Source organism: Melospiza melodia, unplaced genomic scaffold, assembly GCF_035770615.1.
Source record: "Melospiza melodia melodia isolate bMelMel2 unplaced genomic scaffold, bMelMel2.pri scaffold_32, whole genome shotgun sequence".
Classification (NCBI taxonomy): domain Eukaryota; kingdom Metazoa; phylum Chordata; class Aves; order Passeriformes; family Passerellidae; genus Melospiza; species Melospiza melodia.
The window spans coordinates 5,815,361-5,840,511 of NW_026948638.1; the positions used below are offsets into that span (position 1 = coordinate 5,815,361).

At 52.7% G+C, this 25,151-nt stretch overlaps 1 protein-coding gene and 1 pseudogene across 1 annotated transcript; one reads left to right on the top strand and one right to left on the bottom strand.

Annotated features, from left to right (window-relative positions):
• Positions 1 to 3,391: 3,391 nt before the first annotated feature.
• On the bottom strand, positions 3,392 to 4,141 carry LOC134434167 (olfactory receptor 14C36-like). The gene has a single exon (XM_063182849.1). The coding sequence runs from the start codon at positions 4,139 to 4,141 to the stop codon at positions 3,392 to 3,394; it is 750 nt and encodes a 249-aa protein (XP_063038919.1).
• Positions 4,142 to 11,988: 7,847 nt separating this feature from the next.
• Positions 11,989 to 18,487, top strand: LOC134434116 (serine/threonine-protein kinase pim-1-like; annotated as a pseudogene).
• Positions 18,488 to 25,151: the final 6,664 nt, after the last annotated feature.

The window sequence follows — 25,151 nt, forward strand, 5'->3', positions numbered from 1 at the left end:
AAGGAAATACTGAATGTGGCACTCAGTACCGTGGTCTGGGTAACAAGATGGTGTTGGGTCCCAGGTTGGACTTGATGCTCTCCAAGGTCTTTTGCAGCCTGATTGATTCTCCGATGATTTTGACCCTGCAGGGCCCTGGGAAAACAAGAGTCCATTGTGACACTGCAGGGCCTTGTGGAACCATGCAGAACATAGTGACAGAGCAGGACCTGGTGTCATGATGGGGCCATTGTGACACAGCAGGGCCCCATGGAACCAAGGGCCCAGGGCTGCTCCACAGGGACAGATGGAATGAAGGAAACATGTTTGACACCATGGTGGCCCTTGGGACCAAGAGGCCACTGTGTCGCTGTGGAAACAAGGAGAGCATTGCTGCACTGCCAGACCTCATGGAACCAAGGATCAATTGTGACACTGTGGGGCCTTGAGGGACCACAGTGCTATTGTGACACTGCAGGGCACAAGGATCCAAGGGACTTTGTGACAACAAGGGGTCCCATGGAACCAAAGGGACAACGTGACACTGGGAGGCCTCATGGAATCATGGAGACTATTGGGACATTCCAGGGACTCATGGATGCATGGTGTCACCAAGCTGTGTGAGTGTAGATCTGCTGTAGGGTAGGAGGGCTGTGCACAAGGCCCTGTGTTGTGGTGTGCTGTAGTGTCCCATTTTGGCCTTCCAGGTCATTTCCCCAAGTGTGCCTATACCTCTCTCCCTTCCCCCTTGCCCCCATGCTGAGTGAGTCCTGTCAATCAGGCTGAACATTCCAGCAAGGCGTCGTGTGGTTGGTCAAGTTCAAAGGATGCCCCTATGCCCAGAGGTCATTGGCCTTTCTCGGTGTCATCTTCCCCTGAGACCCTGCCCCTCTCACCTGGTTGGTGGCTCACCTGTACCTCCCCTCCCCCTGTCCCTGAGCTTAAAAAGGCGATCAGACCATGCGGCATAGTTCTGTTGGAGCAGTTCCTCACATTCAGACCTCTGTAACCATGGAATAAACCTCTGGACATTAAACCCTCCAGCAGAATCCCCTCCTTTTTCTCTTCACCATCGCCTGAAGCTATTCCTCCTGAGGTAAACGGGGTTCTTAACAAGCCTGGACTTGTTCAGTGCCCAGCTGCAACCCCCAGCAAGCCAAGGTATCTCTGGGGTGATACACCACATTTGCTGCCTTTGGCCCAGCAGCGAGGGTCAGACCAGCCCAGGCACTACATAACTGGTAATATTGGGAGCCTTTTTTTTCCAATAGCCCTGGAAAGGCTGGATCCAGGAACCAAATCCAACAAGGTGAGGTTTAAAAAGTCCAAGTGCCGGGTCCTGCCCTTTAGCCACAACAACCCCTGAGGTGCTGTGGGGCTGGAGAGCAGTCAGGCAGACAGAGGGGCTGGAGAGCAGTCAGGCAGAAAGGGACCTGCAGGGACTGATGAAAAGCAGGCTGGACAGGAGCCAGCAGTGTGCCCAGATGGCCAAGAAGGCCAATGGCTCCTGGCCTGGATCAGGAATGGTGTGGCCAGCAGGAGCAGGGCAGGGATTCTTCCCCTGTGCTCAGCACTGGTTGGGCAGCACCTCGAGTGCTGTGTCCAGTTCTGGGCCCCCAATTTAGGAAGGACATGGAGGGGCTGGAGCGTGTCCAGAGAAGGGCAACAAGGCTTGGGAGGTGTCTAGAACACAAGAGTTGTGAGGAGCGCTGAGGGAGCTGAAGTTGTTTACCCTGGAGGAGAGGAGGCCCAGGGAGACAAGGTGGTGTCAGGGCACAGGTTGGACTTGATCTCCATGGCCTCTTCCAACCTTGCTGATTCTGGGATTCTCTGAAACCACCCTTGGAGTAGTTGCAGGATGAGACCTGGGCCCCCTCTTCAGAAGCTCCAGCAGCCCAGGTTCTCCTGGCAGCCCCAAAGCCCATCCTGTCAGTCCTGCAGTGCCTCTGCAGCTCCTCCTCACTGCCCAGAACAGGGAGCCCCAGAGCCAGACACAGCAGCCCAGATGTGTCCCTCTGGCCTGGGGTGCCTCTGGCAAGGGAGCAGCACCAGGCAATGCAGGAGCCTGAAGACAATTCCTGCATCACTTGTAGGATGATCCTGCTGCCCAAGGGACGTTCCCATGGGGGCAAGTCAGGAACTGCAATGGGGAGTGGGGCCAGAGAGGAAAGGGCAAACAGGGATGGGCTGTTTGCAGGGGAGGGAACTGGGGTGGGAAAGAGGTAGAAATTTGTATCAGGGAGAGTAAAGAAAGCAAAGATGAAGCCAAGGAAATGCTGAGGGCAGTTTGGGGGTGGCTGCCAGGCAGCCTTGGCTCTGAGCAACAGCGTCTGCAGTGGGACAGGAAACTCCCAGCTGATGGGAACAAACTTTCTGGCTGAGTGCAGAGGCCAGGACAAAGCTGAGTGGTTTCCCTTGTGTCCCCCAGCCCTTGCTGGCCCCAGGGGCTGATGGCATTTGTGCTCCCTCAGGTTCATGTCCCCACACCAACAGCATGGGGGTGCTCCTGCCTGCTCTGTGCACAGCAAACAGGGGCTGCTGATCCCGTGCTGCTGTGTCTGTGCCTGCAAGGATGGGGCACCAGTGTGAGCTGGGGGAGAGGCCAGGGCTGCAGAGGGGGGATGTTGTTGGCAGCTCCATCAGGACGCTCTGGGATGCTGCCCTGGGCTGTCCAGTGCACTGGAGATGGATCAGCCCCTGCTCTGCTGCTCCTTCCCGTCTGCCCCAGGGCCCTTGCAGAGCCCCAGCCATGCTGTTTGCCCCCAGCCTGCCCAAGGCCAGCCTGGGGCTGCTCACGGGGGCTTTCTGTGCTGAGCATTGGCCTGGCCATGTTCTTGAATGAGCCTGGGCAAGGAGCCTGGAGCCCCCAGGGCCTGGGCTGAGGCGTCAGTGCTGCCCCAGCAGTGCCCATGGCCTGTCCCTGCTGCAGCCCCGGCACTGCCACCCCCAGGACTGTGCCCAGCCACGAGAGCACTCAGGCCCTGCAGCAGCACCAGGGCCACCAGGGCAGCAGGGCAGGGCCACGGCAGCAGCACTGGCAACACCAAGTGCTGCTGCTGCTGCTGGGCACAGCTGCTGGGCCAGCCCTGATCTGCCCCAGCTCTGCACACAGACATTGCTGCTGCAGCTCCAGAGAAGGCAACAAAAGGGCATCTCTGCAGAAAACTCTGCTGGTAGATCCTTTAGTTAATTTAAAGGCACCAAGAGCTCATTGACACAGTCTGTGGCCACAGGGAAGGTGAAGAGAAACAAAATGAAAAATGGCAAAAACAATTATATTTATTAGTGGACAAGACTAAAAAAGTAAAATAAAAAGAGAAAGAACCTCCAAAATGAACCAAAAAGAAGGATCAAAGATGACTTTATTTCAAGTGGTTTGCAGAAATTGGCCAGCAGTTTAATGTTTATGAAACTATCCAGTCATCAGTTTCCACACTGCAGCCTTGAGCTCCTGGTTCCTCAGGCTGTAGAAGAGGGGGTTCAGGGCTGGAGGCACCACTGAATAGAGAACTGACAGGGTCACATCCAGGGATGGGGAGAAGATCAAAGGGGGTTTCAAGTGAGAAAACACTGCAGTGGTGGTGAAGAGAGAGACCACGGCCAGGTGAGGGAGGCAGGTGGAAAAGGCTTTGTGCCGTCCCTGCTCAGATGGGATCCTCAGCACAGTCCTGAAGATCTGCACATAGGAGAAAACAATGAACACAAAAGATCCAGAAAATAAACAGGCACTAACAGCCAGAAGCCGAAGTTCCCTAAGATATGATTTGGCACAGGAGAGCTTGAGGATCTGAGGGATTTCACAGAAGAAATGTCCCAGGGCATTCCCCTTGCAAAGGGGGAGGGAAAATGTATTGGCCATGAGCATGAGAGCATTGAGAAAGCCAATGGCCCAGGCAGCTGCTGCCATGTGGGCACAAGCTCTGCTGCCCAGGAGGGTCCCGTAGTGCAGGGGTTTGCAGATGGACACATAGCGGTCGTAGCACATGACAGTCAGGAGGAAATACTCTGCTGAGATGAAGAAGAAACTCAGAAATAACTGTGCAGCACACCCTGCACAGGAGATGTCCCTGGTGTCCCAGAGGGAATTGTGCATGGCTTTGGGGACAGTGGTGCAGATGGAGCCCAGGTCGCTGAGGGCCAGGTTGAGCAGGAAGAAGAACATGGGCGTGTGCAGGTGGTGGCTGCAGGCTACAGCGCTGATGATGAGGCCGTTGCCCAGGAGGGCAGCCAGGGAGATGCCCAGCAAGAGGCAGAAGTGCAGGAGCTGCAGCTGCCGCGTGTCTGCCAATGCCAGCAGGAGGAAGTGCCTGATGGAGCTTCTGTTAGACATTTGTTCTGTCTTGGAATCAGGATCTGTAAAAAAAGTAATCATGGAATAATTGTGCTTGAAGAGGACTTTAAATATCCCAGCACAGCCTGGAGGCACTCTCCCTCCACTGCCTTCCCAGGGCTCTGCTGCCGGGAGCTGTCCCTGCCAGCAGCTGCTTCCCTGTCCCCTTGGCTGGGCACTGCCAGTGCTGCCAAAGCCCAGCTGAGACCTGGGGGTTCAGGTCTGCCATGCAGATCCCTCCCAGCTCTGGCACTGCCCAGGGGCAGCTCTGGCTCTGCAGGGTCTGATACGAATGTCAGATCAACCCTGAGGAGGCTGGAAAAGCGACACTGATTCTGCCTGTGAGAGGCCTTGTGCTGATTTCTGTCACTTATTGGTTTATTCACATCTGAGAGAATTTTTTTCATTATCTTCACCCAAACTAAGAGATTTATATCTTTGGGCAATTACCATCAAGGCAGCCCAGGTCATTAGATTAAAAAAGCAGGATTTTCCCTTTTATGTAGCCCCTTTCTTGCTGTGCACCCTGTATAATCTATTTGGAAATGTTCTGCAGGTAAATGCCATGCAGGGAGGAGTCCTGAACAATGCAGCATCCTCCCCACACAAGGAGAACACTTCCAAGCCTTACCAGCTGTCTCCTCCCACCCACATCTTGTCCCCCAGTGCTGGGAGCAGCTGCCAGGGCTGGCTGAGAGCTGTCCCTGGCAGGCAGCAGAGTCCCTGCCCAAGCACAGCACCCTGGGCTGCAGGACCCTGCTCTGCAGGACAGCCCTGGGCACCCCTGGCTGCTCTGCACAAGAGACAATCAGAGAATGTACTCACAGGGTCTGTAGGCATTGGGATGTTCCAGCTTGAGGGGATGGCTCCAGGAGCTGCAGCTGCATTGTCCTGCAGCCAGAGGTTGCTGTGCCAAGAGCTGGCAGTGATTGTGCCCCAGGCACTTCTCAGCACCTTCCCAGCCCTGACTGATTGAAGCTCTCTGTGCCTCTGTGCTGTGCCCGGGGTGGCTGCAGGCAGTGCCCCAGCCCTGCTGGGCTGGCAGAAGAGCTGCTCATCAAGAGAAATGTGCTTTTGAAGCTCTTCTTGGTTACCAGGAGCTGTCTCTGTGCCAGCAGCCCAGCCCAGCTCAGCAGCACAGACACAGCACAAGGACTTGAATGACCCTCAGGGGCTTTGTGCTCAGGCCCTGAATGTCAGTCTCTGAGAGGGAGCTGAAGAAACGTCTGTAGAACTCGGAGTCAGAATCCAACTCCAAAGTTTCTTGGACTTTTAATGGGTCCCACTGAGGGACACGACTGACAAAGTGTCCCCAGACCCCAGGCAGAGCAGAGAACTGGAGGCAGTGATGACAGGTGGGGACAAAGAGAAGCCAAGTCTTGGTGCCCTGGGGCACAGCAGGGTCTGTGCCACCAAGGGCTGTGAGGAGGCACCTTGTCCTGAGGCCCTGGGGCCTCCTGGCACAGCCCCAGCCAGGCTGGGCACTGTCAGCCCCTTGTCCTGCCCTCAGCATCCGCCCCTAGCCCACATCCCAGTGGCCTCAAGGATCTGCTGGAAGGAGTCCCTGGGGAGCCTTGGCCAGGAATGGCCCTGGGGGCTCCTGAATACTCCCTGCAGGGACTGCAGGTTTTTCAAAGGACTTTGGGTTTGGCTTTTGCCTTGGAGTCTCTGAGAGGTTTGTGCAATCATGGCCTCCAATTACCTGCTGTAATTAGTCCCTGGACAGGCTTTGTCAGTAACAACACTCAGTGGGCTGTATAATGCTTCAAGGTACTTCAGTTATTTTAAGGTACTTGGTTGTTTCCCTTTTGATAGAGACTCTGTGAGAGGTTTGTGCAATCATGTCCCCAGTTATCTGCTTTAATGAGTCCCTTGAGAGCTTTGTACTGACACTCAGTGGGGCTCATTAATGCTTTAAGATACTCAAGATTTTTAAGGTACTTTGAATTTTCCTTTCTACACTCTGATTCTCTGAGATTTTGTGCCATCCTGGCCTCCAATTCTGTCTTCCAATGAGCCATTGAGGAGCCTGTGTTGGGGATGGACCTCTGTGAGACCCATTCAAGCTTTGAGACACTTTGAATTTTTCCTCTGATTTCGGCTCTTGGAAAGGTTTGTGCAATCCCCTCTCAGGCCCTGAGGTTCAAGGGCTCAGTTCCAAATGTACCACAGGGCTCATTAGGATCAAGCAAGTCCTCACAAACCATGGCTCTGCCTTGATTTTCCTCAGCTCTGGAACAGTTCATTCAAAATACTTCTTTTTATATTTTTGGAGAAATATTTCAAAGAGCTTCTAAGAAATATGTATTCCTATCTTAAGGAATGTATTTTATTACTGTTCTCTGTAGAGAAGTGGTCATTGCAGCATTCTGTGATTGATTTTTATCCAGGCTATTTCCTAAGGAGGTCTGGGGTGGTCAGTGAAGTTGTACCTTGAGAGCTGACCCAGTGTGGACAACCTTGCCCCAAATTCCCCATTTCCATGTGAGAAATAATTTTTACTTTCAAAATTTTAAATACTTTATTAAGACCTTATAAAAATACAACAGAAGACTGAATAAAGAAAACAATACAGCATCAGGGGCAAAAAATTCAGTCACCATGTGTGTATCTACAGATTGGATGCTCTGTCTTTTATACCTCTAGCCCCTCCCAAAGCCTTGTCAATTGACTCCTTCTTCTCTGTCCAGTGGTGGAGATCACTGTCTTACACCTTGATTGGAGGTCAGGTGCTGCCATAGTAACAAGCCAACCCTCCCAAATGCCCCGACTACTCAGGCCATCCTGTGATAACAATGCAAGGGGGAGGGGAAGGATAACTATACATATACAAAACTTCTCATAACATATATTTAATGTCCACTCCTTCATTGTGAGTGTCAACCATAGGATTACTCATCTATAATAAACCCTCCATTTCTTTTTCTAGAAGTAATTTTTTTCAAACAATTGATTCAAAAATTTTCTCTCACTTTTGAATGAGTCATACCAGCATCTGTTGATGTCGGCAAAGACATGGGAACAGGAGAAAAAATCTCAGGTTTTCCCTAGACACACTTATTTGGAATGAACAAAAGGGCATCCCAGAGGTCCAGTATGGCTTTGACTCCCATCTACCGTGCCTATGTGTATGCTGCCCATAGTCAGTGTATCTTAGGGGTGAGTACAGAGGACAACTTGGCCCTGCCCTCCAGTCCTTGTTGAATTAAAAGACAATTGAGGAATTATAGAGGTCCAGTATGGCCTTTTGTCCCTACCTTACCATGCCTACGGGGTTGCTGCTCGCAGCAGGGCTATGGAGCCTTCTTGGTAGCAAACAAAGGGGCCAACCCAGTCTTGCCCTCCTTCCTTTCTCTTTTCTCTTATTTTCTTGAAGAAGCTGTCCCATTACCTTTTACAGTCCCTTGTGTACTTCCCCTCAACAGATGCTGGTAATTCTCACCCATTGAAACAGGAAGACAGATCTCAAGATGGCTGATGGAAGCTTGACTCTACTTTTTGGGCATCTTGGTGTTTTTCTGGTTGTCTTTCAGTCTCTGCTCGAGAGTCAATCTTGTTTGACCCAGCCTGGATGTTGTAGTCCACTCTTTGAGTTCTTCTACTGGGCGTTTGACTCTGTTGCCATGAGTCCATCCCTGCTCTGCAGTTCGCATGGCCGATTCGGTGGTGAGCAGTGCCTGAAAGGGACCTTCCCACTGAGGAGTTAGAGGCTGATCTCCCCATGACTTAAATCATCACCCAATTCCAGGGATTAATATTATGGATTCTGAAATCCAGGGTGGTAGTTTGAGGAATTGCCCTTTTTTGTCGTATCCCTTCTAAGGTTTGTGCTATAGACATAACTTATTTCTTGGCATTGGCTTCCCCTCCCTCATAGGTGGCAACCTTCTGGGGTGAGGTCAGGAAGGGTAACCCAAACATCATTTCATGGGGTGACATCCCTATATCTGACTGGGCTTGGGTTCTAATTCTTCCTAAGGCCATAGGGAGACATTTTATCCATGACATTTGGGTTTAAATCATTAGCTTAACTAGAGCTCTTTTAAGAGTTTGATTCATTCTCTCAACCCGAGCAGAACTCTGTGGATACCTTGGAGTGTGTAATTCCCATTTTACTCCCAGGGCCTGAACAACTTTCTGCAATATCTTTGATGTAAAATGAGTTCCCCAGTCGGGATCAATCCTGTTTGCCATCCCATATCAGGGAATGATTGATTCTAGAAGTGTTTTACTCACAACATTGGCATTGGTTTTCACAGTGGGTACCATTTCTATCCAATGAGTCAAGTGATCTACTATCACTGGCAAAAACTTCCACTGTTGTATGTGGGGAAGCTCAGTAAAGTCTACTTGGATATTTTGGAAGGGCCCTAATGCTAGTTGTCACCCTCTTCTGGGGGTTTTCCTCATGATTTTCTTATTCACTTGTTGACATATCACACTCCATTCAGTTACTTGCTTAGCTATTCTGAAAATTCCTATGCAGTCCTAATCCCATAGAAATTGATCACTTAGCACTTGTGTACCCGAATGTGTTGTTTCATGTATGCCTTCTAGCATTTTCCTGGCCAGGAGTTTATTCAACACTTGCCTCCCATCTGCTAATCTCCACTTCTCTTTTTTATCTTTCTTAGCTTCTCTTTTAAGGAGTTCTTCCTCTTCTGTCCCACTGAATATGGGGACTTTTTGCATTTCTCTCATGGCTGTTAATACTATTATTACTTTTTTTTGTCTCTGATTCAACTGCATTTTTAGCCTCTAGATCAGCCTAACTGTTCCCTCACTCCTCCTGAGTTGCCCCTTTTTTATGTCCTTTAACATACACCACTGCTACTTCCTCTGGTAATTGTAAGGTTTCTAACTCTTCTAAAAGAAATTTTTTGTGAATCAGTCCCTTTCCCTTTAAATTGAATAGCCCCCTCTCTTCCCATATTTTTCCAAAGTCATGCACTATTCCAAAAGCATATTTTCAATCTGTATCTATTGTTCCAGTTTTCTGTGTAATGTTTCCAGAGCTTGTTTTAGGGCATTCAACTCACACCTTGGGCTGACCAGTTGAAAGGTAACTTTCTCTTTTCTCGCTACCAACACTTCATGCACTATAGCGCACCGCAATACCCTGTGCCCCTTTATTTCTCATGAAGATCCATTGATGTACAATCATTTTCCACCTTGGAGTGGTTGATCTGTTAGGTCCTCTCTTCCTTTAGTTTGATAGTTTATAACCTCTAGGCAATTATGTATTAGTTCCTCATCTGGTTCTCCATAGAAAAACTGGGCAGGGTTGAGTTGGTTACACACAATTCCCTCTAAATCATTATCTATTAAGATGGCCTCATAATTTAACATACAGGAATCAGTGAGCTATTTCTCAGCCTTTTGGCTTAGGATACTTCTAACTGAGTGTGGGGTATATATTTTCAATTTCCCCCTAAGGGTTTATGTCTTGGTTTGAAGAGAGGTGTCTGCTAAGGAAGGCAGGACCTTCCCTGGAAATGGAAAATGTAAACCCTCTCCCTCTGAATTATTGTAATTTTGAAATGAAGGGGGGGCTCTCAGGCAAAGATATGGGAGCAAGAATAACGGTTCTTTATTAGGGAAGAAAATTAAACAAATAAACCATGCAGTAATACAAACAGCACTGACAGAGTCAGAATATTTCCTGACACCCTGTTGGTCAGGGTGCTGGTAGCAGTCCAATTGAAATGGTGGCTGAAGTCCTCCTGAAGTGGCAGATGTGGTTCTGTTGAAGCAGTGATCCTGTAGAAGGGTGTAGTCTTCCTTTGAAGATCCAGTGATGGTGTAGATAGGCCTGGTCTTCCTCCGGGAATCCAATGGAAAAGGCTGCTGCTCCTCTGGGAATCCAGTGGAAAAGGCTGTTCTGGTGTCCCAAAATCTCAGATTTTATATCTAGTTAGGAATGCTTGGCTCCTCGGTCTGGGTGGAGCATCTCACAATGGGATGATGTAATTTTGATCAGTCATGCAGTGACACTCAATGGCTCATTAACAGCAGATGTCTCCCCAGAGGGAGGATTGGTTTGTGGAAGAGATAAAGAAAACTGCCCAATTAACAGAAGATAACTGCTTCACCTCTAACAGATGGGAACAGAACACACATATTTCCTTGCAATCCAGGACATTATCCACCCCTTATTCTATTTCCATCTGCATCAGAGTAAAACCGTACACACAGTTTTCACTTATGACTAGGTTTCCTTGTAGTACACAACGGCTTTCTCCATCTTTTTGCATTACCCACCAAGTGTAACCAGGTCCTTGAGCAAAAACAATCCCATAGATGGGGTTGTCTTTGACTGGGGCGGAATTAATACAAACAGTCTTTCCTAAAACACCTTTCATGTGTACAACAGGGACTTTATCTCCATCCACTGTGTGCAGGGGTTCAGACTGGGCAGGACCAGCTCGATTTATGGACCCTCAGATGTTGACCATCCAGGTGGCTTTTGCTAAGTTCATTTGCCAGTTTCTAAAAGTTCCACCACCAATTGCCTTCAGAGTCATTTTAAGTAGTCTGTTGCACCGTTCAACTTTCCCAGCAGCTGGTGCATGATAGGTGATATGATATATCTATTCAATACCATGTTCTCTGGACCAGGTATTGATAAGGCTGTTCTTGAAATGAGTCCCATTGTCTGACTCAGTCCTCTCAGGGGTTCCATGTGTCCACAGGATTTGCTTCTCCAGGCCCAGGATGGTGTTCCTGGCAGTGGTGTGAGGCACAGGGTAGGTCTCCAACCATCCAATGGTGGCTTCCACCATGGTCAGATCATAGAACTTGCCTTGGCATGACTGGGGCAGTGTGATGCAGTCAATCTGCCAGGCCTCCCCATACTTGTACTTGGACCGCCGCCCACCATACCACAGGGGCTTCACTCGCTTGGCCTGCTTGATGGCAGCACATGTCTCACAGTCATGGAAAACCTGAGAAATACTGTCCATGGTTAGAACCACCCCTTGGTCTCGTGCCCACTTATAGGTAGCATCTCCACCCTGATGACCTGAGGCATCATGGGCCCATCGAGCTAGGAAAAACTCTTTCTTATGTTGCCAATCTAAGTCTGTCTTTGACACCTCTATTTTTGCTACCTGATCTACCTGTTTGTTGTTTTGGTGTTCCTCATTAGCCCAGTTCTTGGGGACATGAGCATCTATGTGGTGGACCTTCACAGGCAGCCTCCCTATCCTGGAAGCACTGTCTTTCCACTCATCAGCAGCCCAGATTGGTTTTCCTCTATGCTGCCAGTTAGCCTCTTTCCAGCCACCTCTCCAGCCACCCCCACAGAGAATTGGCCACCATCCATGAATCAGTGTAGAGGTAGAGCTTTGGCCACTTCTCTCTTTCTACAATGTCCAGGGCCAGCTGAACAGCTTTGAGTTCAGCAAATTGACTTGATCCACCTTCTCCTTTGGTAGCTTGTGCAACCTGTTGTGTGGGGCTCCATATGGCTGCTTTCCACTTTCGGTTCATCCCTACGATTGGACAGGAACCATCAGTGAAAAGACCGTAGCGTGTTTCCTCTGGGAAAACTTGGTTATATGGAGGAGCTTCTTCAGTCCATGTTGCTGGTCTTGTTCTTCATCTGTGACACCAAAATTTTCACCTTCAGGCCAATTTGTAATTACCTCCAAAATCCCAGGGCCATTCAGTTTACCTATATGGGCAGTGTCTCTGTCCCTTTGGGAGCCTCTCAGGAACCCTCAGCCAGTCCCGAGTTGGCAGACACCGGGGGGAACCCCGACACGGCCGACAGCGGGGAGACACTCTCCCAAGCCCTGAGGGTATGGAGGGCACGTGGTCATCTTTGCAGCAGGAGAGACACCAGAGACATGGGTAAAAGATTAAGGCCCGATTCTTAGCAGGGGTTAATCCCAGGTTTTATTCTAGGAGTCCCAAAGGAGCCCCTACACCTCAGGCGGCTCCTGCTGAGAGCCCCGGGAGATTTGACAAGGTTACATTTAAAGGGAGGTGGAAACCAAAAGTAGATAACATTTTACTAAACAATAAGTGACCCTAAGGGATGGGTACTGGGGGACAGACATTTAGGACAGCATTTGGGGCAAGGCTTGGGGGGCTCACCCCTGGCCTCTTGCTAATCACTCGACATCCTGGACCAAAGCTTCTAGATGGAGGGGATGGGATGCTGAGTGATTGACAGAGAGCCAGGCTGGGGATTTGGGGATGATCTCAGCAAGTGAAAGGGATTACACAGGTAAAGGAAGGGGGGTACCATCTGGGATGAACCATTTGGGAAAAAGTCAGGGATTCAAAAACAAAACTATTGCAAAGTATTATAAAGTATAAAAACACACGATGAGACACCACCCAGATCTGGTGTTTGCTGCACAAGTGCCCAGATCCGGAAATTTCCCAGGGCTGGCACAGCCCAAGTCCAGCAATTTGCTGGCACAGGAAGCCAGAATCTGGCAATTATGCCAATATTTATTATTGGCCAACCAGATTATGCCAATACAGGTGCCCAGACCTGGTGTTTGCTGCCACTGCCAGTGCTCAGATCTGGATATTTCCCTGTTCTGGCAGAGCCAAGTCCAGCGATTTTCTGGCAAAGAAAGCCAAAATCTGGCAATTCCCTGCTACCGTCATTGGCAATGCCAAGATCCGGTGTTTGCTGGCACCACCAGTGCCCAGATGCAGGAATTTCCTGGTGCCGGCACAGCCTGAGTCTAGTAATTTTCTGGCAAAGAAAGCCAAGACCTTGCAAATACCTGGTGCTGGCCCCACCCAGATCTGGTGTTTGCTGGCACTGCCAGTGCTCATATCCAGCAGTTTCCCAGTGGCAGCACGGCCCAAGTCCAGCAGTTTGCTGGCACAGAAAGACAAATCCTGGCAATTTTCTGGTGATAGCACCGGCACCACCCAGATCTGCGGTTAGCTGGCACCGCCAGTGCCCAGATCTGGCAATTTCCTGGTGCTGGCACAACCCAAATGCAGCAATTGTCTGGCAAAGAAAGCCAAAACCCGGCACTGCCCAGATCTGGCGTGTTGGGGTTGGTTTAAAAGAATAGGGAGACCTCAGCTTAAGGCCGTGGGAAAACTCTCTTTAGCTGGGGTCAGCAGGAGCTCCCGCCCATAATCCTCTTGTTCAGTTATGCAATTGTTACTAGAAAGTTCTGAGTTCTCTTTGCTACCATTGGTTACTTTATACTGCAAAAACTGTAATATTCTTAATCCTTCCTTCCTCTTGGATCCTTCCCTCAGATCCCACCTTAACCCCTCCCCATAAATAAATGTATAAATATTCCTGCTAGACCCTGGACCCAGGCCTTTTTCTGCTTCTCTCTCTGTACTGTGTACGCCGTCCTGTTTGTTGTGTTTGCCTTCAGTAAAGTTCTGTTTCCAGACAATGAGATGAAAGCAGTCTCTGTCTGTAAAGTTGCCAGAGCTGGTTCTCAGGGAAACCACTGGTCAACAGTGCAGACAAGGACCAGAAGGTTTCACTGGTGTTTGCTGGCACTGCCAGTGCCCAGATCTGGAAATTTCCCTATTCTGACACAGCCCAAGTGCAGCAATTTGCTGGCACAGAAATCCAAAACCTTTCACCTTTCTGCTACTGGGTCTGGCACTGCCCACATCTTGTGTTTGCTGCACCAGAACCCAGATTTGGAAATTTCCCGATGCCAGCAGAGCCCAAATCCGGCAGATTTCTGTCACTGGCAACGACACCACCCAGATCAGGATTTTGCTGGCAGTGCCAGTGGCCAGATCTGAAAACTTACTGGTGCTGGCACAGCCCAAGCCCAGTGATTTGCTTGCACAGAAAGCCAAAGTTTGGAAATCTTCAGGTTCTGGCTCCAGCGCCACCATGATCTGGTGTTTGCTGGGACCGCCAGTGCCCAGATTTGGAAATTTCCCGATGCCTTCACAGCCAAGGTCCAGCAATTTGATTTTAGCCACCTCAGGAAGAGAAGTTCCTCGGACTGTGACTTTCCTTTTTCTTGGAACTGTTTAAACCTGCTCTGGACTGAAAACCCAGACAAACACCTGCAGCTCACACCTGTGGCCCCCCGAGCTCTGGAATGCTGCATTCCAGAACCAGAGGGACTTAGAAGAGACTGAGTGAGCCAACTACAACCCACAAAAAGGACTTTCTGAATTGGCCAACTCTTCAGCACTGTCCAAGGTTTTATTTAATATTATTCATTTTTCATGCTTGTGAATACTTTACTCGTTAAAAAAAAATGGGGTTTTTTTTCACTTTTCTCCAGGGAAGTCTTTTCCTGAACTAGTAGGGGTAGGGGCCACTTCAACTTGCTTTCTAGACAGACCCCTTTAGGAGGTTTCCTCCCCAAATTTACCCTAAGCCAGCACAAACAGTCACAATGAAAATTTCACCAGTGGCGTAATTTCCTGGTGGCAAATCTTGTGACAGAAGCTTGACCTTGTTCTCCATGAGAGATTCTTGTGAAGAGCAGACAGGAGAAGACTCCTGGAAAACTGAAACAGCTTTCCAGATGTAAAATAAAAGAAACAATCCAAGGTGTTTTCCTCTATTTTTTTCTATGCTCCCCTTTTCTATGTTGCGTCCAATAATTCCAGATGCACCTCGCCTCTAGGATCGATGACTTAGTGATTTTTAGACACTCTAAAATACCATGAGCCACACACAGTTTTCCTTCCCCTGTTTTTACGGGAAAGCAACACTGGAGGTGTAAGTGCAGTGCTGGGCTCAGGTAGGAATCCTACCCCAAGGGAAGGTGGCCCGACAGTGTTTGACCCTCAGCAATGACAATGCACAGCAGCAAGCGAGGGCATCGCTGTGCCAGTGTGCAGGAGTCAGGGCTCTGCATCCGGGCTCAGCGCTGCAAAGTTCCCGTGTTTGGGCAGACGGAGGGGCTGTCCCCGGGGCGCGCGGGGCTCGAACGTGGGGCTCGTGGGGCGAGCGGGGAACGGACACGGGGACGAACGGCCCCGGTGCCTCAGTTGCGGCAGCGGCAGCAGCAGCAGCAGCAGCAGCAGCGGCGAGAGCAGCAAAACTGATAATTTAAAACACGCTTTCCCCTATTTTTCTTTCTCTTTCTCTTTGTCCTATTATTTCTCTTTCTCTCCCTTTCCCGCTGTCGGGCACCCTTCTCTCGGGGTCCCGTGCCCGGCGTCCCTTTCCTCTCCCCGCCTCCCTCTCCCCTGCAGGGCAGGGCCATGCCCCCGGCCCGCCCCCGGCCCCGTGCCCGGCCCCGGCCGTCCCGCCGCGGTCTCGCCTCCGCCCGGCTCTGGCCGTGCTGGCGGTGGCGCTGCTGGGCGGGCATCAGTGCCTGGTGCGGGGGCGGCATCGCCGCCCTTCGGCTCCGCCTGGCCCGAGCCCGGCCCCGGACCCGACGCAGGGTCCAGTCCCGGCCCCGGCCCCGGCTTCTCCCGGGGCCCGCGGAGCACACCCGCGGCGCGGCCGCTCCCGCCGCTTCCGATGCGGCTTCCCCGGCCCGAGCTCCGCCGCTCGGAAGCGCGGCCTCCGTCCCCGAGCTGTCGGGGCCCGGGGCGGGTGGGGATGCCGGGCCCGGGGCGGGTGAGGGGCGCTCGGGGGCCGTTGCTGGCCCCGGGCCGAGCGCTGACAGCCGCGTCCCGCCCGCAGGGAAGGCGCAGGAGGCCCTGCAGGAGCGCTACCGGCTGGGCTCGCTGCTGGGACGCGGCGGCTTCGGCAGCGTCTTCGCAGCCACGCGGCTCTCGGACGGCGCCCCGGTGAGCGGCAGGGCCGGCGGCGGCGCAGGCGGAGGGGGCGGAGGAGGAGGGAGGAGGAGGAGAAGGTCGGGGCGCGGCGGGACAGGCGGCGAGCTCACCCCGCTGCTCTCCCTCGCTCGCAGGTGCCATCAAACGCGTGCCGAGGGATCGCATCCGGCACTGGGGCGAGCTGGTGAGTGAGCGGAGCCAGCGGCAGCAGCCGGGCCGTGCCGGGCGGCGAGGAGCCGGGGCCCGGCAGGGTGGGAGACGCCGTGAGCCCTGCGGGGAGAGCGGGCGTGGGCTGAGCGGGGCATGCAGAGCATCCCGGGCTGGCTGAGGGCTCCCAGAGCCCTGGCACGGCCTCGGCCCCACTGACGGCGTCGTGCTCCTCCCGGAGCCCGACGGCACCAGCGCACCCCTGGAGATCGTGCTGCTGGCCAAGGTGTCCTGTGGCTGTGGCGGTGTCATTCAGCGCCTGGAGTGGCTTGAGCTCCCCGACAGCTTCCTGCTGGTGCTGGAGCGTCCGGAGCGGTGCCAGGAGCTCTCGGGTTTCCTGGCGGAGCGGGGGTTCCTGCCGGAGGAGGAGGCGCGGGGGCTGTTCCGCCAGGTGCTGGAGGCCGTGCGGCACTGCACCAGCTGCGGGGTCCTGCACCGGGACATCAAGCCCGAGAATGTCCTGCTCGACCTGGCCAGCGGGCAGCTGAAACTGATTGACTTTGGCTGTGGCGCCTTCCTCCAAGACACAGCCTACACCCAGTTTGCAGGTGAGGCCTCGCAGGGGGTGCTCCTGGGCATCTCGTGGCCCAGCCTGGGTGCAGCACTGGGGCTTCCGCCTATTGCAGCCGGGATGGGATTGATGCTAGAGCCGAGTTGATTTGGGTGGGGTGTGAGGGCGGCCAGCTCCCAGCCCTGCTGACAGCCTTCAGCACCCACTGTGCCCTGGGCTGGGGCTGGAGCTGAGGCAGCCAGCCCAACACAAACCCCCATGGGGGCAGCAGAGAGGGGGGTCTGACCCCATTCCCCAGATGGTTTGGTGTGCAGGCAAGGAAGGGCTGGACTGCTCCGCTCTCCTTGTTCGCCTTGGCTTATTAACATTTTTGGAGGCCGTGCAGGTGGGGAGGAGAGTGGGTTTTCTCCACTACTGGGTGGGTTTTTCCTTTGTGTGTCATGGTTGGGCTTTCCCAGGGATTGTGCTGCCCTCTTCCAGTCCAGTGGCTTCTTTTCCAGCCGCGAGTTTGTGCACAAGTCCCAGGTGCTGGCGAGAGGGCAGCGCTCACCCCGTGTGCCTCTGGGGCAGCCCCCACATGCCCAGGGATGCTGGGGCTGGGCTCTGGGAGCAGCAGCAGCCCCCTGCTGAGCTGTGTCTGTGTTCCACAGGAACCCTGTCCTACAGCACACCAGAGTGGATCCAGCACCAACGCTACCACGGCGAGGCAGCCACGATCTGGTCCCTTGGCCTCCTGCTGTGCCACCTGGTCATGGGGAAGCACCCGTTCAGGAGGGGCCAGGAGATCATCCGGGGGCGGATCTTGTTCCCACGACGGCTCTCTCGAGGTGGATCCTCATCTCTGGGCACGGGGGGAATACCAGTGCTGGGAGACAGCAGCGGGCTCATGGGCAAACCACTCTGGCAGCTGCTGAGCAGGCACATGTCCTGCTCTCCTGCTGTCCTCCAAACAGAGCATCCATGGGGAAGTTTAGGCCCAGCTCTGGTCACACCCAGCATGACCTGGGCATGGGAACAGGAGGGCAACTTCTCCAACTGACTGGTGATTTCTGGTTTCTCTCCCCAGAGTGCCAAGATGTTATTAAGAGGTGTTTGTCCATGCAACCCTCGGACAGGCCATCCTTAGAAGATCTTTTCTGTCATCCTTGGGTGAAGGGTGTTTCCCTGCCCTAGAAGACTGAAGAAATCCACGTGCACAGTTGGATCCAGGGACCTAGCAGGTACCAGCTCCACACATCTCTTGGCAATCAGTGGCAAAGCAAACCAGGCTGGTTTTGTCCTGCCTGTAGCTGTGAGCAGGGGTCAGCAGAAGGCAACATGCAGCGCTTGGGCTGGAGCTGAGCTGGAGACCCGGTGTGACAAGCACTGGTGGCCACCATCCCCCTGGTTTTGTTTGTATGGTTCATGGATGGCTGGGGCCCTAGGCAGAGCCCTGACAGCCTGGTCTGACCCCAGGGAAGGAGAAGGAGCCCCTGGAGAAGCTGTTCCAAGTGGGGCTGGTGCTGGAGACACCAAGGACAACCTCAAAGATGATAATCTCTTCCTTGGCCTGGCCAGCTGAAGATGATGGACTTGGATTCTGGCACCTTCTTCAAAGCCAGGCTCCAGGTCCAATTTGCAGGTGAGTCTACAGGCATGGGGTTGCTCCCAGGTCTGGGCATGGCACAGCTGGGCACCAAAGGTTCCCCCTTTGCTGGGGCAGACGCAATGAATTCTTCAGTCAGCTGCCCAGCTGCTTTTTGGCTCTGGGCAGCTGCTGACGGCTGGGTGTGCCCTGGCTGGCTGCAGGCTGGGCACATGTGCTGCCCTCCTGCTCTGCTGCCAAAGGCAGCAGGGATGGGCAGCTCTGGGCACAGCTCTGGGCACGGCCAACATGTCCTGGGCACCGCAGGCCTTGGCACAAGGGCACAGGAGCCCTCAGCTGATGAGCACTTTCTGCTTTCTCCCCTTGCAGCCAGGCTCTGCAGGTGCTGAGGCTGCTCTGGGCTCTGCCAGGGCTCTGCTGGGCTCAGCCCTGTGCCCAGCTGGGCTGGCTCTGCCCTCACATTGCTCTGACAGCTTTGCATCAGACGAGCCCGTTGTGAGCACAGCGCCTGAGCTTTCTGCTTTGGCAGGTGAGTGAGACTCTGCTGCAGGCCCAGAGATTGCAGATGGGGACACACATCCAACTGGCAAGGACCCAAACTCTCCACAGTCCTGGCTGAATGCCTGGATCTGTACAGGGTGTTTTGTCTGTCCCATTCTTCCTTCTTGATTGGCTGGGATTGTGCAACTGCACTTTCTTCCTCCTCTAGCAGTGCCACGAGTGGGCCAAAGCTGGCGAGTGGGCCGTGCTCCTGAGGCAGTGCAGGCTGGAGCTGGTGGATGGAGAATTGCCCTTCTGCACTTCCACACCAGAGCAAAAAGCTGTCAGTGGGACTTTGTGACTCTAAGAAATCCCTGAAAGTTTCAATGGGAATGTTCCGCTCATTCCCAGGCTGAGAAGGAAGGTCGTCTTGTAAAGGATTTGGGCTTTGACAGAGTTTCCACTCCCAGTCCTGCTTGGAGCTGGAAGGGCACAAAGCAATTTCCTCTTGCCTCGACCACAATTTAAAATAACAATATTGGAAACAATCCTCAAAAACTTTTTAAAAAGACTGCTGAGGTCAGTAAGATGGATCCATGCCATCAGCACATTTACAAAGTAAATAACTGAGTTCTCTTTCAAAATATCAGTTGCCTCTTAATTCAAAGTTAGAGATGATTTTTCACTGCACACTTGGGGTTTTTTTTTATCTTTCACATTTTATATAGTTTTTGATTACTTTTTCCTTTTTTTTCCTTTCAATAGAAAACATGTCCTACAAAAAGAATGTCCTTTGCTCCTGGTTCGTGTGTGGAGCAGCTCCCTTCCTGCTGGCTGAGCTGCTCAGGCAGAGCCCGGCAGCTCCTGGCCCTGCAGGGCTGAGGCTTTTCCCCGTTGCTGGGCACAGACTGATGGAGCAGCACTGCTGAACTCGGGCACACAGAGGGACCAGCAGCAGCTGCCTTTGGCCACCTGAGGCTCCAAGGCCCAAACTCTGAGCAGCCAGGGCTGGAAGAGACTGGCAGGATCTGATCCCTGACTCTGGGCCAGGGCTGCACAAATGACACCACAGCAGCCGCAGCAGCAGCAGATGGAGCTGACTTTGAGCACAGCCCCTGCCCCTCTTGCCTCCCGTGTGCAGCGGTGTCACAGCAGCCTGAGGCACCTGGGAGCCCCCAGTGCCAGCAGGGACTGGAGATGGCAGCCCTGGGCTCCTGGAGGCTGTGCAAGGAACGGAGCTGGGCACTCCCTGTGCATGGGGAGCTTCCAGATGGAAAAGGCTGCTGTGCCCAGGCAGCTGCAAGGGCACAGAAAGGAGGCTCTGGAGCACTGGATCTGTGCCAGTGCCACAGTCCTGGGCAGCAGCCAGGGAGCCCTGGGGGAACAGAGGGCACAGCAAGAGGGACAGAACCAGGCAAGGGCAGAGACTGGAGAGAGCCAGGCCTGGGAGCAGGAGCAGCTGCTCCATTGCACTCTTGGAGAAAGCTCTTGGCTGGTTCAAAGCGCTGAAAGGCGTGAAGGGCAGAGAGCAGGCCACAGCAAACAAAACAGCAATGCAAACAGCTCCTGTTTGCACAGCCTCCCCTCTCCATGTCCCAGAAGGAATTGCATGGACTGTGTTCTTCTCTCCGAGCCGTCTCGTTCAGCATGAGCAGCTCAGCACCAGGAGCTGAAGGAGCTGAAGCCTCAGGCCACAGGAGCTGGGCAAGAGGGAACTTTTGGAGCAAAGGAATGCTGCTAAAATAGCCCCTGCTGAATGCAGTGGATATAATCATGGAATCACAGAATCCTTTCTATTGGAAAAGCCATCTGAGCTCACCCAGTGCAGCCGCTCACCCAGCAGTGCCAAGCCCAGCAGTAAACCATGTCCCTGAAGTGCCAAGGCCTGGACACCAGCCCTGAGTGAGGCCTGGACAGCAGGCCCTGAGCCAAAGGTGGCCTCTGGATGAACCTTCCCAGCAAAGGTTCTCTTTGTATCTGCTCCCTGATGAAATATGCATGGTCATTAGCACTGTAATAGATGTAGCCACTCATAAGTGAAACATGGATTGACCTTTGTGTATTTAGAAGCCAGACAAGGCCATGAAATCTGACATCTGGCCTTGTTTGGGGCTGTATGGTCAAAGTCACCTCCCTTGGTTCCTCTTTGAGCCCTGGCCAGGCTTTGGGAGGGACCCAAGAGGAGGATGAAAGCAGATGTTGCCACACTAGCAGTGCTGTCAGTTTGTTCATTCAGCACTGTCAGAGCTGGGCCCTCTCCCAGCGGGGTTGGAGCCTCACCTGGGGCTGGAGGCACTTGCAGGAATTCCCAGTGCCCAGGAGTGGCTCTGCAGCCCTTGGCTGTGACAGCTTCCCCAGCTGCTGTGTCGGTCTGGGGGATGGTAAAGGCTGAGGGTAAATGCTGCTGGATCTTTCTTAATTACTGCAGGCAATCTTTGGTGGGGATGGTTGGGTGCATTGCTGAGCTGCTCCTTTTGTGATTCTTTGCTTCCCTGAACTGCAGGAAATGACACTGATTCCTTCAGCTGGTGTCTGTCTTTGGTGCTGACCCTGCCCACTGGTAAAACAAAACTGGCACAGTCTGGCCAGATGCCAACAAAATGTCACTTGTTCAGTGTAAATGTGAGGAATCAGTCCCATCAGAAATTGCCAGCTGGGAAACCCTTCCATGGAGTTTCCTGGCTCTGGAGTGAGCTGAGGTCGGAGCCCTGTGTGAGCAGTGGGGCAGTCGGGTAAAAGAAACTGCACCCCTGGATGGCTTCAAATGCATCCAAAAATTGCAAATGGAAAAGGAAAAGACCTTGTGGATTTGGGCAGACAAAGATGAATTTGTTGAGAGTACGTGGGAAACAGCACCTTCAGAAGGAACAATTATTGTTGGAATGCTCCCACATGGAGCAACAGAAGAAGGTTTTCATCTTGAGCTCAGATGCCCTTGTGCAAGTGAAATATCAATATAACAAATAACTATATACATATTTATAGTATAATAAGACCTTCATGTTTATATTTATAGATTTTTATGTATATATGTCTATATCTACATGTCTATATCTGTATTTATATATAAATATGTACATATAATAATAATGTGAAATAGTGCTGACAATACTAATTTGGTATCTTTGGCTGCTCAGGGATGTAACACTAAATACCCTACAGAACAGGATTGGCCAGGACCCTCATGTCAGTGGTCAACTTTGTGAGATTGTATACAATGGAAAAAGGAGGAAGGGAGGAAATTGGCGATTTTTACAGGGTGTGCTGATACTGTGATGCACAGTGTTTTGTCTGTTCCTGTGAAAAACACAGTGATTAGGCCTGCAGGGTTTTTCATGTACCAGACTATGCACAAGCTGCAGAATTGGTTGAAAGGGTGAAGGGGTTGTTAAAAGAACAGTTGGAAAGATGAGGAGGTGGGAACCTTTGCCCATGGAGAACCCATCTCCCAGATGTGCTCCATGCCCTTCACAATGGCCCACTGGGGAAATGGAACCCCCTGGCTGTGCACGGCTGCCCCCAATTTGCAAATCCAGCCATGGGCAGTGAGACTTGGGCTGCCTGGGAAATTGTTCTGGTTGTGATGGTCCCTGGCAGGGCCAGCCCAGAGGCTGCAGGGCTGGGCCTTCATGCATTGGAATTCATTAGGAGAAATTCAAAGCAAATGAGAGCTGTCAATTCTGAAACAGGAATTCAGATTCCTCCAGGACACTTTGCTTTGGTAACTGCCCCCTTGGAGCTTGGCCTTGCAAAGTGTTCCTGTCATGGCAGGAGGAATTGATGCAGAATATCCAGAAGAAATTACAGTAATTCTGTTAAACAATAATGAACAAGATTGGATTATTCAACCCCATGACAGGGTAGCACAATTATTGATCTTGCAATTTTAAGAACGATTGTGAAAACAGGAGATCCAGCTCCAATCACCACCATTTGTGGAGATAAAGGGTTTGAATCCAGCAGCCCTAATAATGGAGCCAGTGTGGGTCCAGAGGCCAAAAGGCCCTCCCGAGGCAGCTGAAGGAACAGCTCCTAAGAAAGACAACTCTGAGTCCTGAAACCTGGGCAGGAACAATGGGAATGTGTCCCTGCAGCCAAGGATTCTGTGTGAGAACAAGTAGATCTGCCAGGAGATTGTTTTACACATCCTGCCAGACCAGATCTCCCTGTTTGCCCCAAGGGCCCCTTGTGGAAAATGCTCTGATCCACGGGGCTCCGTGTGAACGCTGCTGTGACACTGAGGGACTTGCACAGGAATTCCATCCAGGAGCCTGGGTGCCCCTCAGGGACTGGGACCCGGCCCCTTCCAGCCAGAGGGGAAAGGGCCCCCCAAGCCTTGTTAGCCACAGACAGCATGGGAAAGCTGAACAGCAAAGGGCCTGGGGGCATTATTCTGGAATTAAAAAGGTGCCAGCTCCATGGACAACAGAATTCTTCTTCCTAATTCAAATGAGATTGAGAAAAAAGAATGTAGAATGGTGTCACTAAAGTACTACTGAAGCCTGTAAGGTGTACCTTGATAGTCAGCCAGAATCTTTGTCTGCCACAAACACCTCTCGTGTTTCACCAAGGGATTGGTCATCAAAATGTAATGATGGGTTATGATGGATTGCTGAGCTTCTTTTGTAATTCTTTGCTAATGATGATGTGCTTTGCTGAGCTTATCCTTTTGTAAATCTTGGCAGCTGTGCTCTATATAAATGACACAATTCCTTAAGTTGGTGTCTGTGTTTTTGGTAGTGACCCTGCCCACTGCTGAAACAGGGCCCCCTCTTGCCTAAGTATTCCCTGGGAAGGCAAAAGCCCTCACTCCAAAATTCCCCCCTTCCTCCCTGTTCCCCCCTTCACACCCTGAGCATGATGTGCTCTGGTCTGCGCTATGCCTGGGGTCAGTTGGGGTCCCCTGTCCTGGCTGTGTCCCCTGCCCAGCTCCCCCGCAGCCCCAGCCCCTCCCCAGCGTGGCTGACGAGGGGCAGGACAGGCCTTGGCTGTGCTGCAGCTCAGCAAGAACAAAACCATCTCTGCGTGCTCAGCCCTGTGCCCAGCACCCGGCCCAGCAGTGTCTCAGTGCCAGGGGCTGTGCCCTCAGTCCCTGCCAGGGGTTTCCATGGCAACTGCCAGGCCAGGTGACCCAGGTGTCCCCCCAGTGCTGGTTGCCATGGAAACAGTGCCCAGCCCTGCCCCTTTCTGTCTGGCTGACCTGGCCTTTGGCCCTGGCAGTGCCGGTGGCTGCTGGTTCCTGGTGCCTGAGCGGCCAGCGCAGCACAGGGCAGGTGGCCATGGCACAGCCCCCAGCAAGGGATCCCCTCTGGCTCTGGGCATTGACACCAGCCCTGAGTAAGGGCCCAGGGCAGCTTTCCATGGCGACCAACCATCACAATGGGGCCGGGAATTGGTTGCCATAGCACCAAACCAAGGAATGGGTCCCCCATGGCTGTTGCCATGGCACCTGGTGGCACCACCGAGTGTCACTGCAATTGTACCTGGAACACCCCTGGCACCGCTTTGTCCCAGGGTTGCCATGGCAGCTGAGGGCAGCAACAGCTGGTGCTCTGCAAGGGCCCTGGGGCAGATGGGAAGGAGCAGCAGATCAGGGGCTGATCCATCTCCAGTGCTCTGGACAGCCCAGGCCAGTGTCCCAGAGCATCCCCATGGAGCTGCAAACATCATCCTCCCTCTGCAGCCCTGGCCTCTCCCCCAGCTCACACAGGTGACCCAGCCTTGCAGGCACAGACACGGCAGCACTGGCTCAGCACCCCCTGTTTGCATTGCACACAGCAGGCAGGAGCACCCCCATACTGCTGCTGTGGGGACATGAACCTGAGGGAGCACAAATGCCATCAGCCCCTGGGGCCAGCAAGGGCTGGGGGATGGCAGGGAAACCACTCAGCTTTGTCCTGGCCTCTGCAGTCAGCCAGAAAGTTTGTTCCCATCAGCTGGGAGTTTCCTGTCCCACTGCAGATGCTGTTGCTCAGAGCCAGGGCTGCCTGGCAGCCACCCCCAAACTGCCCTCAGCATTTCCTTGGCTTCACCTTTGCTTTCTTTCCTCTTCCTGATACAAACGTCTTCCCATTGCCCACCCCTGTTCCCTGCCCTGCAAACAGCCCATCCCTATTTGCCCTTTCCTCTCTGGCCCCACTCCCCATTGCAGTTCCTGACTTGGCCCCGTGGGTGTTGTTATTATATTTCTAGAGTCCCATACTATTTCTAAAGTCCCATATTTCTCAAGTCCCATACCTCCTCTCCTCGGTGTTTTCTTATAGCTAAAGACCTACACAGCACAGACTCCCCCTTCTGCATGTTTGTCCTTCTTAGTCAGGGCACCCACAAGGCTCTCCCTAACTGGCCAACCCACCCCC